This window comes from Prenolepis imparis, unplaced genomic scaffold (assembly GCF_030444845.1).
Source record: "Prenolepis imparis isolate NDT839.2.m4 unplaced genomic scaffold, iyPreImpa1.0 SCAF_10, whole genome shotgun sequence".
Taxonomy (NCBI): Eukaryota; Metazoa; Arthropoda; class Insecta; order Hymenoptera; family Formicidae; genus Prenolepis; species Prenolepis imparis.
The window spans coordinates 15,572,558-15,588,939 of NW_028141168.1; the positions used below are offsets into that span (position 1 = coordinate 15,572,558).

General features: G+C 30.4%; 1 protein-coding gene across 6 annotated transcripts; it reads right to left on the reverse strand.

Moving 5' to 3' along the window:
• Positions 1-823: 823 nt before the first annotated feature.
• LOC145941881 (uncharacterized) lies at positions 824-11,801 on the reverse strand. Of its 6 annotated transcripts, none has more exons than XR_014426253.1 (7): positions 11,263-11,801; positions 7,177-7,459; positions 6,988-7,083; positions 6,831-6,893; positions 6,256-6,455; positions 4,699-4,924; positions 824-3,550 (listed from the first exon to the last, which is right to left on the reverse strand). XR_014426253.1 is itself a non-coding variant. In XM_083048265.1 (4 exons), exons 2-4 carry the CDS (start codon positions 7,396-7,398, stop codon positions 6,866-6,868), a joined length of 342 nt encoding a protein of 113 aa, XP_082904391.1. In that variant the 5' UTR covers positions 7,399-7,459; positions 11,263-11,801; the 3' UTR covers positions 6,614-6,865. The 6 variants fall into 6 exon arrangements, 1 of the variants encoding a protein (XP_082904391.1); XR_014426252.1 differs by having other exon boundaries at positions 4,666-4,924; XR_014426250.1 differs by lacking the exon at positions 824-3,550 and having other exon boundaries at positions 3,778-4,924; positions 6,256-6,444; positions 7,181-7,459.
• Between the last annotated feature and the right edge of the window lie 4,581 nt (positions 11,802-16,382).

A 16,382-nucleotide genomic window follows, 5' to 3' on the forward strand; every position in this document is an offset into this window, starting at 1 on the left:
AAGACGGCTGCGTGACGAAGAAATACGGACAATAAACGTTCTATGAGGGAGAGAGAGAGAGAGAGAAAAGTGGCAGAGAGCTATATCGCTGCTGCGGTTTTCTCGCGGAATGGCACTCCTCGGTCGCCGTCGGCGGGTTGGCAGCCAGAGCCAGGCATCAGGCAGACAAGCAAGCGCAGGCTGACTAGCTGGCTGGCTTGACTGGCTGGCTGACGGTCTGCGCGCACCCTCTCCCTACGTGTGTCACACAAATCATTAATCTTGCTATGTTTTCTCGCACATTCGAATGTGGATTTAGACTCTCCGAGAGAGAGAGAGAGAGAGAGACGAGGCTCCTCGCGCGCGCGAGGATCTCTGGAAACGTACGTGAACGCGCGTCCAACCGTATCTACGGCGGCCGTTTGTCTCCGTCGAAACCGTCGCCCGGGTTTCGAATCGGAATATGGCCGAAGAGAGAGAGACCGTGGAACGAGACGACGTGAACGTCCGGCGAACGCATTCGCGATCGGGGAACGATAATTCCCCGCGTTGCGGGATATATCGAGTACATCTTGCGTTAGGTATATATGTACTTGATACCTCGACGAGACGATGATGCTTCCTGCGGAGCATGCATGTAAGGCGTGATCGGATCTTGCACACTCGTTTCCATGTACGTCACATTATTAGAAGTTGTTTGAATAACAGACGTCAATTAAAGGAACGATTTGCTGGTGTATGTACAATTGAATTGACGTTATATACGAGAATAATTTTAATTCGGTTATTGTAATAAAATTATCATTCCTTGTAAAACTATGAACTTTCTACAGACATCAGTGTCTGCACTGTAAGAAGATAATATTTTATTTATATAAATAATGAAATGAGTTTTGCTTACATTTCTTCTTCTTTCACATATCGTTCTTTTAAAATAATTCTAAATCATTATATCTATAAAAATATTACAAGCTTCTTACTTCTATACCTTTTCAGATCAAGCCTGCCACCTGCTTCGATATTTATTTGTGATTAAGCCATTAATAAAATGATTGATTGAGATAAGCTGCGAAAACATGGAATTAAATTAATCATGGTATGTTATTAGAATAATTGTAGTTGCTTTATCATAAAGATGGACATTAAAAGTAAGAATTAGTTAAAAGTAAGAATTAGTTAAAAGTAAGATACATTCGGATTAAACTCATTATAAGTTTTCCTTATATTAATACTATACCTATTCAATATGTTTTAAACGCATAGTAAATTTGTTTTGCGGGAGAAGCTAAATATAATTCCACAGCTAATCAATACAGATTCCTTACAAACGTATTTTCTAGTGTTTCATATATTTTTTACATTACCATTCTGATATATATAAGAAGAAATATGTAGATATTAATTAGATAAGAGAGAAAAATTTAATACAACACAACGTATTTTAGAACGAGAGTATATACATAGGTCATATCTCTATAATATTATCACATAGTTGATCAGGTATAATATTATTTATACCTGATTATATCTTTATGTATATTTTCGTAAAATTTTAATTGATTAATACGTTTTCAATTTTTTGAAAAATTCTTTCAACATTATTTTTATTGCAAATTATTATAAAGATTGAAAAATTTGTTTTTTTTTAAAAGTATATATGTAATTTACTGTGTGTTATTATATAATATACAAATAAAATATATAATTTACTGTTATTGTATAAAAATTAGATGTATTCAAAAGTATAAACTACAACGCGTAGAAAATTTTAAATAGAAACTTCTAACGAAGCACCAGTTAGGAATCGTTGATTTATGCAAGGCCTGCGTTTTTCCCCGTGTCATTATGAAATCACTCTTTTTTTTTATCCACTAGATTATACTACGAGTGAAAAGTGGGCAGTCCACTCGATTAGTAATTACACCTGTGTATGCACTTCATTAGCACTTATGAGTAGTTGCGTAACGACGACTGGCATGTCATTTTAATATGAATACGATCAGAGATTAATGGATTTACCACAGCCTTTACAGAAAGATTCAAGAAATTGTGCATCCGCATCTGATAGATGTCCATTCAATGAACGGCTACATTGTATAAAGAAATAAGACATAAAAAATATATGATACACGTACATATATACGTACACGGTATAAAAGAAAAACATGCCGTTCTCTTTAGATTGGAATATTAAATGATATTCATACATATAGCGTATTTGTCAAAGAATCGCCTAATTAGAGAATATATAATGCAACTGATCCTTGTTAAAAAAATTAAATAAAGTATTTTAATATAATTCTAAATTACCACACACTATTAATTATATTTAAATCGCCTTTTCAATACAAAAAATATATTAAAATTTAAATACACATTTTTGAATGTAAGTATATAAATAAAATTTAAAGCGAATAATTGCTCATCGAGCTGCAAAAAAAACATAAAAAGCATATATAGAAACAATATTAGGTTTTATGAAAACGTTCAAAAAATAATAAATTACAAAAATGTATATACAATCTAGAAAAAAAAACGATATTTGAAATATCAGTTTAATGAATCTCTCGTGTATCGAAATATGTTAATCAAATTTTGCTGAATAATATGTTTTCAATGCAGTCGCACTCTGTGAAAAATAAATTACCTATTTAATTTAACTTTACATTTTACGCAAGAGTATTCCGCTCCACTCTGATATTAATTAATAACGTAAATAGAATTTGAATCTACCTGTACAAAGTACGAGGAGAATGTGCGACTTAATGCGATGTGTTGGTGAACTTATATGCAACAGGTCACGCTAGACGTAGCAGTTCATCATCGACAGTATATACCAACACATACATATATGCAACCAAGTCCATCGGCGTAATGACGTTCATTAATTCTTTTTCACATTTGTTATTTTTTCTGTCACTGTGTTAATACACTCGTCCATAATATGCACGAGCGAACTCAAAGCTAGATATCCCTAGCGGCCTAATTATATTCATCTAATTATACAGTCATGTAGGCCATATCTTTGCGCGACACGCAATATTGTATCTATAAAAGTTTCTTATAATTCTCATTTGATTTATATGATATTATAAATTCCGTTATATTAGTCGTAAGTTATCGCTTGCTTTAAATCACTACATGTATAAAAAAACTTGCAACATATAAAAATACTGATAACATTAATATTGATGTTTATCGCAAAACGTGTCGTAGAATATACCCGGTATTGAAATATTCGAATTAATAGTACAATTTATGTTATATGTAGATTTATATCTATAATTCGATTAACATAATCGTTCAAGATCACCGTTGCTTTGTATGCACCACACAAACCTCTCTAGAACCGAATTTGTCGCCTCTTATCAAACAAATTCGGATCTACAGGGTAGATGTAGAGCATTAACTGGGCTTTCTCTTGTAAACGGCACATCTATTGTTCATCTATTTGTTTGTTCTCTTTAATCTTTTAAGAGACTGCTTAACATACGCGTGCCGGTCTTAACTTCTTTGTCCGCCCAGTATGTGATTTTCGGTAGAGACTTCACTTCAGGTACCATTTAGGAACCTGAAAATATTTCCCTATTAATACCAGTTTCTGTAATTTTGATTATATAAATACATTTATAAGCACAATTTTATCCGTTTCTATTATATTCAACTTCTCACACGCGCTAATGCAAATATACTATAAATGTTTTTTCCTCGTTATAGAAATATATTGCGTATTTCATCGAAGTGTCGCAATCCTTTATAAAAATGTATTTTTATTTTTTAAATAATTTATGTCGTGTTAGAACGCGCTATATATTTACAAAAAATTAGACTATTGTTGAAATTGTAAATTATCTAAAGATAATCTAAGATTGTAACATGTTTGCAAGCTTATACAAAGTGCTTAGTCATACGAGAATGGCTTAGGTCACTTCTAAAGAAAGCAAGGCAGAATCTGTTTTTATCAAACTCTACGTAAACTTCAATATCTGGATAGAAATATCAAATCAACAACACTAGTGTTTTACGTTAGTAATTAGTGTTTTACATGCAATAATTTTTGGATAAAATTAAATTTTAAAAATTATTTAAAAATAATTAGAAGAAAAATATTAGAGAAAATTAATATGCGAATTTATAATTATCAGTGAAAGGAAATTTCTCCTCAATTATACATGTTTGACTTTTATGCAATTTAGTTTCTTGAATCGGTTAAAAACGCATTACTTCTTTTCTTGTTATTCTTACTTTTTTAAACGACTGCTGTCATTTCTCGCATAATATTTTTAACACATTACAACATTATGTTTTGTCATCCGTACAAATATAATAGCAATCTTTATGTTATTTAACATCATAATCTCAATTTGTTTCTTTGTGAAAGAAAATCTTGAAAAAAAGAAGTCCAAAGCAATTATATATTCGTATATAAATTATGTAAATCAGATAATAATGTGTACATTATTATGTGTACAGAGATGTATGCACTCTTAACTTTGTGCATAATTCCTGCAACACATATATGTATATGGATGATTGTTTCGTAATGCCTTCTCAAAGACCTGCCTTAACAAATAATGTACCACCGAGAGGCATAAACATTGGAACCGTTTCTTTCAGTATTTAGATACGCTGTTATAGATAAACTCTGTTATGTCATTTGACACGCATCGTAAGTGAATATCGTACTGGGTTATCTCGGTGACAATGATCACATTACACCTGCACTACCGATGATGATTGATGCTCGTCCCTGGGATCGAAACCACCTGAGCGTTAACGGCTCAAGGATGACACAGCTGAATGTAGCAAGGTCGCATTCTCCTTGGTTTTCTTCTTCTTCTCCTTCTTCTTCTTCGTCTTCTTAGCGGTACAGCTCCTTTTATTCCTGTACGCGTGTCGATGTACCTTTCATTTCCAGGTTACTTGGTCATGTCGCGCTGATCGTCTACATGTAAATAATGTGTGAAAAAGATATATAAATATTTTTATCACAATGATATTGATTTTACAAGAAAATGTAAAACATATTTTTTTACAAAACAATATGTTTCGACGACAATATATCGCATATCGTAGACAAAAAGAAATATGTATGTGGCAAGGCTTTAATACATAGCTACATGGCTTACATTAGCAAAAAGATGTAAAGTGAAAAGGATGCGACGACCACCCGAGAGAAAACATATTACAATAGAAATTAGTTTTCTTTTCTTAAAGGAAACTAGGCGATTTGAAGATTATCGGGAATATTAGAAATTCCTTCTGCGGTTGATGTTAATCCTTTTAAACTGTAGCTTCCGGATTTCTTCTTAATCCGGATTAAGAAAAACCTGGCTTACTCAAAATATTTTGCATTCTTTAGCTTGTCAAAGAGTCAACTTACAATTAGCTACAGATAGAAATTCTATCTTTTAAGAATCTTATTATTACTATATGCATTAGCGGATCCTGGGGGGTGGTTTTAGAGTTAAATCTCTGCCCTTCTTCTAAATTAAAAGAAATAATTGTAATCCGATTTGCGAAAATATTTTTACTAAAACCAAATAATTTTGTAGCAACCCTCCTTATTATCGATTTTAGGATCCGCTAGTGATCCATATAGTGAGCTATATGATATATAAAGTTTCTCTCAAATGTTAAAGTCGTAATAAAATGGAAGAAATAAATATTTAATTTAACAAATTTAAAAAAATGATATTATATTCTATTAAGTTAAATTGTGAAACCTTTCTTATATTTTGATAAACTTTACTTGACATTAAAGAAGAATTATATAATTTATTATAATAAATAAATTATACATAGCATGAAAAATTAGTAAAATAAATGTTGAAACAAATATTTTAACTAAAAACTAACAATTTAAAATACCTCTTTGAAATTAAATTTATACTGTCAGTTTGATCTTATCAACATCGTTTACACTTATATTACACAGTATAGTTTTAATTGCATTTTATATTGAATAGAAATTTATAAAATTTTATAAAATGGATAATTATTGAGTAATGTTTTTAAAATTTTTCTCATAAAGAATTAATTTAGGTATTTTTTTTAAATAGACATTGCTTTAATGATGACGTCTTTGACTTTATATCTTCATCTCGCAACTGACTTTACCGACATGTTGTAATACGAAAAAACTGAAAGTCCCTAGATGAAAGCTATTATTTTGTTAATTTTTATTGATTTTTTCTAAAATTATATAATTTTTACATGTGTTCCTTAAGGACTCGTTTGTTCATGGAATAAACATTTTAAATTGTTTATATTTACCTTTTTTCGAGTATAATTGATTATATTTAGAGTTGAGTGTTGATCCCCGTCCCTGGGGATAAGCCGTAGAAAAGGTCATTGTAGATGAGGACGATCATTCGCAACAAGACGAAAGATTATGGATTTCGTAAACAAGCCTTCCTTCTATTGATCCGAGCATTTCATCCGCCCCCCGGACGCGCGCCATTACTGAATATCATCTATAATATTAGCTTACGTCTGCACGCCGCCAAAAGAGCCGCTCTATACTTCTTCTACTATGCATACTTTGCGATAGATAAGAACTTGTTTCGACGCCGATTACAAGAATTATCAGCTCGTTAAATTAAATGAGTTGTTATCAATCGGATATTTTTCAAGAGACTTACTATATATACATACAATATTGTTTATACGATATATGTATATTGAAATATGATTATATAAAAAAATGTAACGCCAAACAAATTGCAAAAATTAAAAAATAAGAGAAATTAATAAATAATATAAGAAGTTTAGAACTAACAAACACAATCAGCTGATTACTTTTCCTTGTTGAACATATAACGCATAAGTTGCTTCATATATTAAATTACCTGTAATTTTGTCTGCAAATACGTCTCGTGACATACTACTTTTCATTAGCGTAATATATTGAGCTGTAATAACAAAGGAGAATAATGTATTCTTCTATAACTAGACATTAATTTTAAGCATTCCATCATTACTTATAGAATCTAAACCTCTCTTTACCTCGTACGTAAAACATCAGATGCAAAATAAGCAAATGTGTTCCTTAAACAGAAATTCGTAGATACAAAGTAACTACGTTGCTGGACATCATAATTGCTGTAAAGAAAAAGAAATAATATAAATTAGTGAAATTTAAAAAAATAATCGCCAATTTTAAGCCGTATAGCTTACGCTAAAGAAGTTATTTACCTACAATGTGAATCTAGCTCGCGGATGCGTCTTAATAGGAGAGAAGAGCATTCGTTGCATGATACTCTCCAACACAAGGAGAGAATCTCCGGCTTGTTTCATGGCCGGACGAGGAACGTCATGGCTGAAGCAACGAATAAACCAATAAACGGGGCAACCATCTGCTTGCCAGCCGGCATCTTTCCCTTTCCCCTCGTTTCCCCCTGGTCGTCCCGGCTTCATTCTTCTCCCTTCGTTCTCTCCTCCTCCTGCTTCTCCCCCTTCAGCACCATTTTATGCGATCCTGAAATGAAATCCACGTGAGGGCTCACAGCATCCGTGTGGAACTCGCGCAGCTTTTGTGCCGCGATAATAACCGAATCCACCTACAACGGCGGGTCTTTATCGGAGCTACTCGATACAATTGAGCCAGAAAAAAATTTAGGCAATGAATACTATTTTTCTTATTAAATGTTACAATTGTCATAAGTTTATAATTAATGCAGAAATTTGTGAGCAATATATTTTATGTTATATTCTAACATATATATTTAAAAGACAATTTCGATACATTTTGTTTAAATATATGTATACTAATAGTTTATTTAGAGAGATAAATATAAAAAAGGAATTATATTTTTACTTACGTATTTAGTAAAACTTTTCGTATATTACATATTAATTAAAAATATGAGAAAAGATTTTAATTTAATATATAATTATAAAATGTGTGTGGAACTACGAAGAAATACTGTCACATAATGAAAAAATAAAGAAAGAAACAACTTTTAGAATCTCGAATCTTTTAGAATCTTTTAGAATCTCGAAGACAAAAACTTCGAAGAAGTTAGAATACGCAGCAGGTTGGCTAAGAAACCGAAGGTCAAATAGGGGTCGCCATTATCCAAGGCCTATTACCTACAACGGACCCTTATACCTGCTCCAATACCAATACAGAGAAAAAAAAACGTTAAGCGTAGACGTTACTGCTTTGTGTGGAGAAATTTCAAATAATTTTTCTGACAACTGAATGGAACCAAGAGAAATGTAAATTTTTCCAAACCTATATATTTGTACTATTATTTTGCAACAAATTGTTCAATATTTAATAACAATTTATTAGAATATGTATTACGTAATAGACGCCTAAACTTTTAAATATTTGATATAAGTAACAGATCACGTTATATTTATAAATAATTTTTTTTAATAAGAACTAGATGTAGAATTATATGGTAATCTATAATGATATCGATTTAATAATCTGGAGGCTGCATAGTCGCCTGTAAAAGATCTGATTAACAAGACCTTGTCGCTTCTCCCATGCACAAATTACATAGCATGACGTCATATCTTGCGGAAATGTGTTAATTTATGATACCGGTACTTTAATTCAACCGCAGTAAGAATTACTAAAGTGGACGGCACATTAATAGGCTTATAGTGGAAATTTATCAAGTAAAATTACGTATAATATATCAAGCATAATTTTACGTTTTATTAAATTATCAATATAATAATCTCATTAAATTGCCATCCAAAGCCGCAAGACATAGATTAAGAGAGAAATATATAAATAATAATAAAATAATCTCATCACACACAACTTATCAAGAAGCCTCGTAAAGTAATCTTCAAAGATTTTATGAAACATCTCGAGCGTGCAAATAGTTTCTTTATTTACATTTTAAATTATATAAAATTTATTATCTCTTATTTTAATGTATATATAAAAATGTAATAAAATATTATATTTTAAAATTATTTAGATAACTGAGAAAAAGGATAACAGAAGAGAGACGAATGTACACGTGTTTACCACGTGCTCTGTTTGGTAACATCCCCATTAAATATATAGCAATCACGGTGATCGTACTTTTCACAAGACGGACACAAGATCGATCACTTAACACTTTGTGTTGTGTCACGCTGCCTCTTGTTTTCATTCAGGTGCCGCTTCACGGTTACATTTAATATTCATATTAAGCTTATATGTAAAAAACATTTCCTTACTTCCTGAGACAGATTTTTTACGGATTCTTTCAAAGTACGGGATAAAATATAGATGGAAAATTTCAGAGAAAATTATCAATAGGGGAATTAAAAGATTTCAATTGTTTTATACTCCAATAATATCATCATGTTATTTCTTATTTTAAATCATTTTAAAAATAGTTAAAAAATAAATTTAAAAATCCTAATATTATAGTTAAAAAATTCTTATTCGGTGCAGATCAATCTTTTTGGTACTCAACAAGTTTAGAGAAGGTTGGATGTGGAATGTGGATGCCGTATAAGTCCTTGATTGGATTCACAGCCGGTTTGTTCTCGTATACACATGCTCACTTCAAATTTTATAGCTTTTGTGGAGAACTGTGGGGAAAACGGCTCATTAAGTGAATGCGTTCACCAGATGCTTCACGGAAAGATGCAAGTACAATGTACAATATATTAATTTTGCTTAGAAATATATACATAGGAGAAACTTGGCTTATATATTCTTTGTTATTTTTTTTAGTTATGAATCATCTCTTTAATATTCATAAAAAATGTAAATATTATTAAAATAATTAAAATAATACTGAATTGTGTGTATTTCTTAAAATAATATAAAATTTATACTCGAAGAATGCAGAATATCAAAATCACAATTGAATTAATAATTCATCGAAGTCGAACGTTCCTTTCAAGGGGATCATATATTATGCACAGACTCTAGGTAAACTATAATATAACGTATGGAAAATAATGTTTCTCTTTCTTCCAAAGACATTACATTGATTTTATCGAAATTCATTAACTTTATATGCTCGAAAATTCTTTTTATTCGCGAAAATAGAGATCTCTCGCGCGGATCCGTCGAGGAATTTCGCGCAAACGCCGCGAGAAAGATTTCCGTTTTGCGATTGCAAATGCGTACTGCCTTGCGAGTCGAGCGAAATGAACTGAAATGGAATCGTGTGTTGTACGGGTGAGGAACACAGTCGCAAATCGATCGGCATCCCGCCAGATTGCGAGAGGCTATACGAGAGGGAATACGCGAAATCCGCCACCGTCGGCGCCACCGCGGCGGTGCCTTGCCAGAGTGTCCCTCGTCGGCTATCGACATCATGTTAATATCTATTTTCCTCGTTTGAATACGTCAATACAGTAGTCTGGACACGTTATGTAAAATGAGAAAGGCATCGAACATCGAAAATCGTTCTGCAGTTCTCGTACGATCGAGATTAAACTCTGAGAAAGCGCGATAAATGCATTTTTGCCTGTTTAGGGTGTATATTTTAAGAATTACATAAAACACACGAATTCTCTCCCTTTCATTCTTTCATATTGATTGTTAATTTAAGTAGAAATTTTTGTAGACAATATTATGTTACTTAATATAATAGAAAAATAATAATATATATATAATTAACATAACGCTATATATTTTGAATCTGTGAAGGAATTAAAACATATTTAATTCAAATAAGAGAATTCTATTTATCATTATCTTTATAAAAAATATGTATAGAATTTTGTAAATTTGTTGCTATAAATAAAACGACAAACTGTCGCGATATATTATTTATTTGAAACAACAAACAAACGAATTTGTTTGAAGAACAAATAAATTTGTTTGACTTTGCATTTATGTGTTTAAAAACATCACAATAATTTTTATACTTATTAACACTATATTCTTCTAAAACAAAAAAAATTTCTTCACACATTTTGAAAAATTGTGTTAGGCAAAAAATAATGTTCACTATCGTATAAAGTATCGTGAATTGTGGCAGATCATTTTCCGGTTTCTCTGTAGCCATTTTCAGTTCTCATTCGATAAAAATAGACAGTGTCAAGGACAGTAGAATGCCGATATGATTCATATGCATATCGAAATTTTTTCTATCCCATTCAGCACCAGTTAAACTGACAGAATATATCTTTATCAAAGAAGCAAACATATACATACATATATATTTTATCTTGTCTCTATGGATTTTTAGACCGAGCTATTAGCAACTCTCTTTAGTTTGACGCGTCACTTAAACATTGCCTTCTGCTCACAAATAACAATGAATCAATTTCAACGAAAAAAAGAAAAAAATTAAAACGCAAACTCACCAACAATTACGCGAATATATCCTCACATCACTAATTTTATACGTCGACACACTGGTTTGATCACACGACTATCAACTATTTTTCGACGCGGACGTGCAAGCGTCCATAGGAGAACGAATCTCCGAGTTGGGGATGAAATTGTGCGCACCGAATCGACGCTGGGCGTCGCCATCGTAGGGATGGAATAGGGCGACGATAAGGTGGTGAATTCAGGGTTGAAATGGAGGGGAGTAGAATTTGAAAGTCGGGCAAGGAGTCTCGTGTCCGACCGCTGCTACGGCGATCTGCAGACTGTTCAGTCGAGCGACCTCGGCGCTCCTCGGTTACGAACAGTCATTAACATAAATTGTCTTCGGTGACAGTTACCACCCCACCACTCTTCTCTATCGTGTATCGGGCAAAATAAACTGGACACGACCGTAACGTTGCCACCCAGATTTTCAGATTCATTTGTTTCTACTCCATATATAATATTTCAAAAAATATTAATTAGCATTCTTTACATACGTAGTATATGGAACAGCGCATTTTCTTAATTATTTCAAACAAGCTCTAATACACATTCAATCTTCTTTCTTGTACTTATAAAAGTATTCCGCTGTTATATAATTTTTAAATAAAAAAATATATATATAAAAAATATATTACAAATAATAAAGACAACTTTGTAAAATATATTATTATAATTACTTTTTAATATCGAAAAAGATGAAGCAATATTTAATATAGACATATTTTTTATTTTAATATTTGGCACGCATTATCAAGTTTAGTTGATATACATATATATATATATATATATATATATATATATATATATATATATATACATACACAATTTTTTATTCTTGTATATTTGTGTGTATTTATATTGAAATATATTTAAAAAATATATTTAAAAAATATTTATACGTACGCAAGTTTTTTCTCTTTCATACTCAATACTTCTTTTGAACAATAACTTTTTAACTTCAAAGATATATATGACTACTGTATTGTACGTCGGGTTCATTGTGAGTTGGGTTTATGGTTTGCCTTAAAAAGGTAAGAATGTTGCATATACTGCGTGACGGAAATTCTACCCTAGAGGATACACAATGCAATCCGGTATACCTGAATGTTTCTTAATGCTAAAGTGAAAGATAGTGTGTTGCCATTAAAATATTATTTGTCTTCTATTGTAAATTAATTTGAGAACTATTAGCTATAATATAAAAATTAAAATGTCATTATATTTTGTTATTTTGCAAAAAAGATTAATGCAAGATTATCAAATGTTCGAGTTTTACTTTATCTTTATATTATATAACTGTATTATTTTTAATTTAGTTAAACAATATAAAATTTATGTAATATAATAATATCTAAAAATTATATATCTATAATATTAGAGATATAAAATCGTTAGAGATGTGTGACATTTTCAAAACAGATGATATTCTAACCCTTATAATAAGTAACTAAATTATGTAATAAATATAAGTTTATATATAATAATGTATAAAAATTATTAAAACTATCTATCCAATTAATCTCAAAATAAATTATATAATTACACAATGCATAGTTATAAGATATAAAGATATTATTATCAACTTTTTTTTTAATTGTTGCATTTAGTAACATGTGTGTTATTAACATATATAACTTAAAAATATTTTAAGATTCGTAAAAAATTTTTTATATTGTATATCACTTCCACGCGACATACCATGATCTTTACAAAATGTGATACATTTGATGTAAATGTAATTAAAGCAGAAACTTTTGCGATTAATCTTTGCAACTTTTGTTTCTTTTAGCGTGAGAAAAAAATTATCAGTATGCATTATAAAAATGTTTTAAAAATCTTAAAATTTTCTTTTATATTCTTTTTATTGCGGGTGTTATTATTGCATTAATATATATTTATAACATTTCTAATTAGCAAGTTTGAATGACTTTAAAATAGCATTTTTATATAATTAGCAAGTTTGAATAACTTTAAATGACTTTAAATAACTACAGAAAATTCGAGTTTTTTCAGAAAATTTGGGGGGGAGTGTAGCTCAGAGGGGGTGCGTTTCCGTATATATGTTTATTACTATCAATTCTGGGACCTATAATAACGTATTATTATATATATAATTTGTCTAAAGATTCAAACATTTTTCAATAGAACTAAACTCTTCAAATTGTTGATATTTTATTTACTAGCTTTTGATAGAAGAGAAATCTATGTTGCAGCAATCTGATTTACATATTTTTCTTATAATTTCTTCATGTTATAGATATTAGCAATGTATTTACAATTGTATTTTATGTTTTACCACAATTAATTATAAAAAATAATTATAAAATAATTATAAAATTATAAAATTTTGTATGCAAACAACGTAATTATCAACAAAAATAATTGTCAGGAATCTTTTACTCCAACGATATATTGCCGACATTTGAGAGAGATTCAAGTGACTATATTTAGACCGAATATATTCACACTAGCGGATCCTGAAGTCGATAATAGGGGGAGGGGTTTCTACAAAATTATTTTGTAATAGTGAAAATTTTTTTCGCTATTTTCGCAAATCGGATTACAATTATTTCTTTTAATTAAGAAGGCGGGGGTGAAATAACTCTAAAACCACCCCTCAGAATTCGCCAGTGATAACTCAAATTATCATATAAAAATTAAATTGTAGGATTAAATTAGATTAGGTAAAATTAGAAAAAAACATAGATAGATTAGTATACATCGAGACTGTGTGTAATCAGAAGCAAAACGTAAAATATAAATATATAATCTTTATATTTTTAAAGCCTGTATGTGATATGTGTGTGTGTGTGTGTTTAAATGTGTGTGTAAAATGGCTTCAATACATTATAATATAATTATTGCAGCCTCTATACTCTCCTCTCTAACTTTCTTATTAAGAGTAGTTTTAAATATATCTTTCAAAATTAATGTATTCATATTTAAAAATGTTTTCAAAGTAAAATTTATGAATTTATAACAAGAAAATGATTAAATAAATTGTTTTTTACATACAACAATATATTAATAAATATATATTATTTTTAAAACATAAATAGTCAATCCAATATTTTGATTAGAAAAAAAATAGAAACACATTTGATTTAAATTTATTATTTGCATGCTATATATATTTTTTTGCAAAGAATAAAATAATATTAGTTATTCAAAATGTATAGTATGAAATTTTTGTAATACATATTAATTTCAAAGGTGTATCTAAAGATCATAAATATTATATTTTTCTAAAGATATATTACTATATTAAATATAATACTAAATATATTTTTATATTCTCTTTTCGTAACACAATAAGTAAAGTACAACACAATAAATAATTAAAATATAACACGCATTTTTTTATAACTTTAATAATTAATTTTTAATAAAATTACAACTTTCTACGCCAATGCATTAATTGTAATTCACGCGTGGCAAACTCCACCCTTTGAGTGGTAGGCTTAACCAGAAAAGGACCACCTCTCTCGTCATCATCAACCCCACTTCTTTTGGACAATTTGATTCATGATGGCTGCGTTTCGTCTGTATCACCATCTTCCATAAGGTCTACGAACCACTATAAGACTTGTCGACCGGTTTTAAAAGTAGTATCGACGGATTGTAATACCGACCTTACGTTCTCACAACTGATGGTGTGTAGAAGGAACCTTAAGCTATACTGTTCAGCTATTTATTACAAGATGGCATAATCTCTGTTTTATAAAAACAGGAATCGTAACATCCGGTTGTAACATTCAATGATTTAACTGAATTAATATTTTAAGAGTGTATTAATATTTTAATGGCAATATACATATATGCAGCGAGAGAAGCAGTCTTAACTTTTTATTTGCGAGCAATCTACAAATGCAAAACCTATGTGAACTTGGCACGCGACTTTAAAGAAATGGATTTTTCAGATACCCATTTGATTACGCTTCGTTTGTACCCGTTTGTACCGCTTTTCGTTTTGTTAGTACCCCTACGGAGGTGGAAATACTGAATATTCACGTAAGAGATAATTTTGTCATTTTTAAAGATATTTAAACGAAACTGCATTAAAGAAATTACGATATCTCAAAAATATGGGGTGCTGACGATTTTTTCAACCCTTAATAACTTGCAATCCTTTGGGGTACAAACGGAATCGAAGACGGTACAAACGAGTACAAACGAAGCGTAATCGAATGCGTATCTGAAAAATACATTTTCTTAAAGTCGGATGCCAAGTTCACATAGGTACAAATGCAAAATATATAATATTTTATATATAATAAGAGAATGATAAATAAATAAAAGTATTTTTGTATTCTATACTCTGATTCTCTTCCAGCATAGTTTGTGATGCTCAAGCGATTTAGCATATATATATCTATAACATATCATATTATAATAATTCCTCTCGACTCACTACGTGTAGATGTCACATCGCATTTGCAAGCACTATGGTGCACAACCTCGCTGTCTGTCTTACAACCTTTGAACTCCCATGGGTCCAGTATTCTGAAATATATTTCTGTAACTGATATTGGTCAAAATAAAAAAGTATTTTTTTCTAAATAGAAGATAGCATCGGCTAAATTTGCAATATATAAGATATTTTATATAAAGAATATCTAGATAACAATTTGTATGAACAGATCATACAGTTTTACATAATTTCTTTTTATTTAAAAAATTGAGGTACGTTAGATGTATATATGGAGTGTGAGAAAGAATGTTGTTTTTTTAAATAAAAGGTAAAAATTTCGGAAAATTGCTTATAAATTATACATTTGTCGTTTATAATTGTTATTTATAATTTAGATATCAGCAGAGCTGTGTAGCAACCGTTCTGACAATTTAATAAACATTCGTAAAAAGGGAAGTTGTATTGACACCTTGATAACTTGTGAATCAATACAGTGAGCTTCTCAGAAAAATAATGATGGAATATACGGAGTTGTTTGCGGGTAGAACTTCCCCATGCCACTCTTCAGCTTGGAAGCTGCTACCAAATCTCAGCCCGTCACTACCCGTGTGATTGATATCTGCCTTCCCCTCTTCTTCATCCGTACAATTCGCATCACGAAGAGAGAAAACTATTTCGTTTCTCACTTTCTTTTTC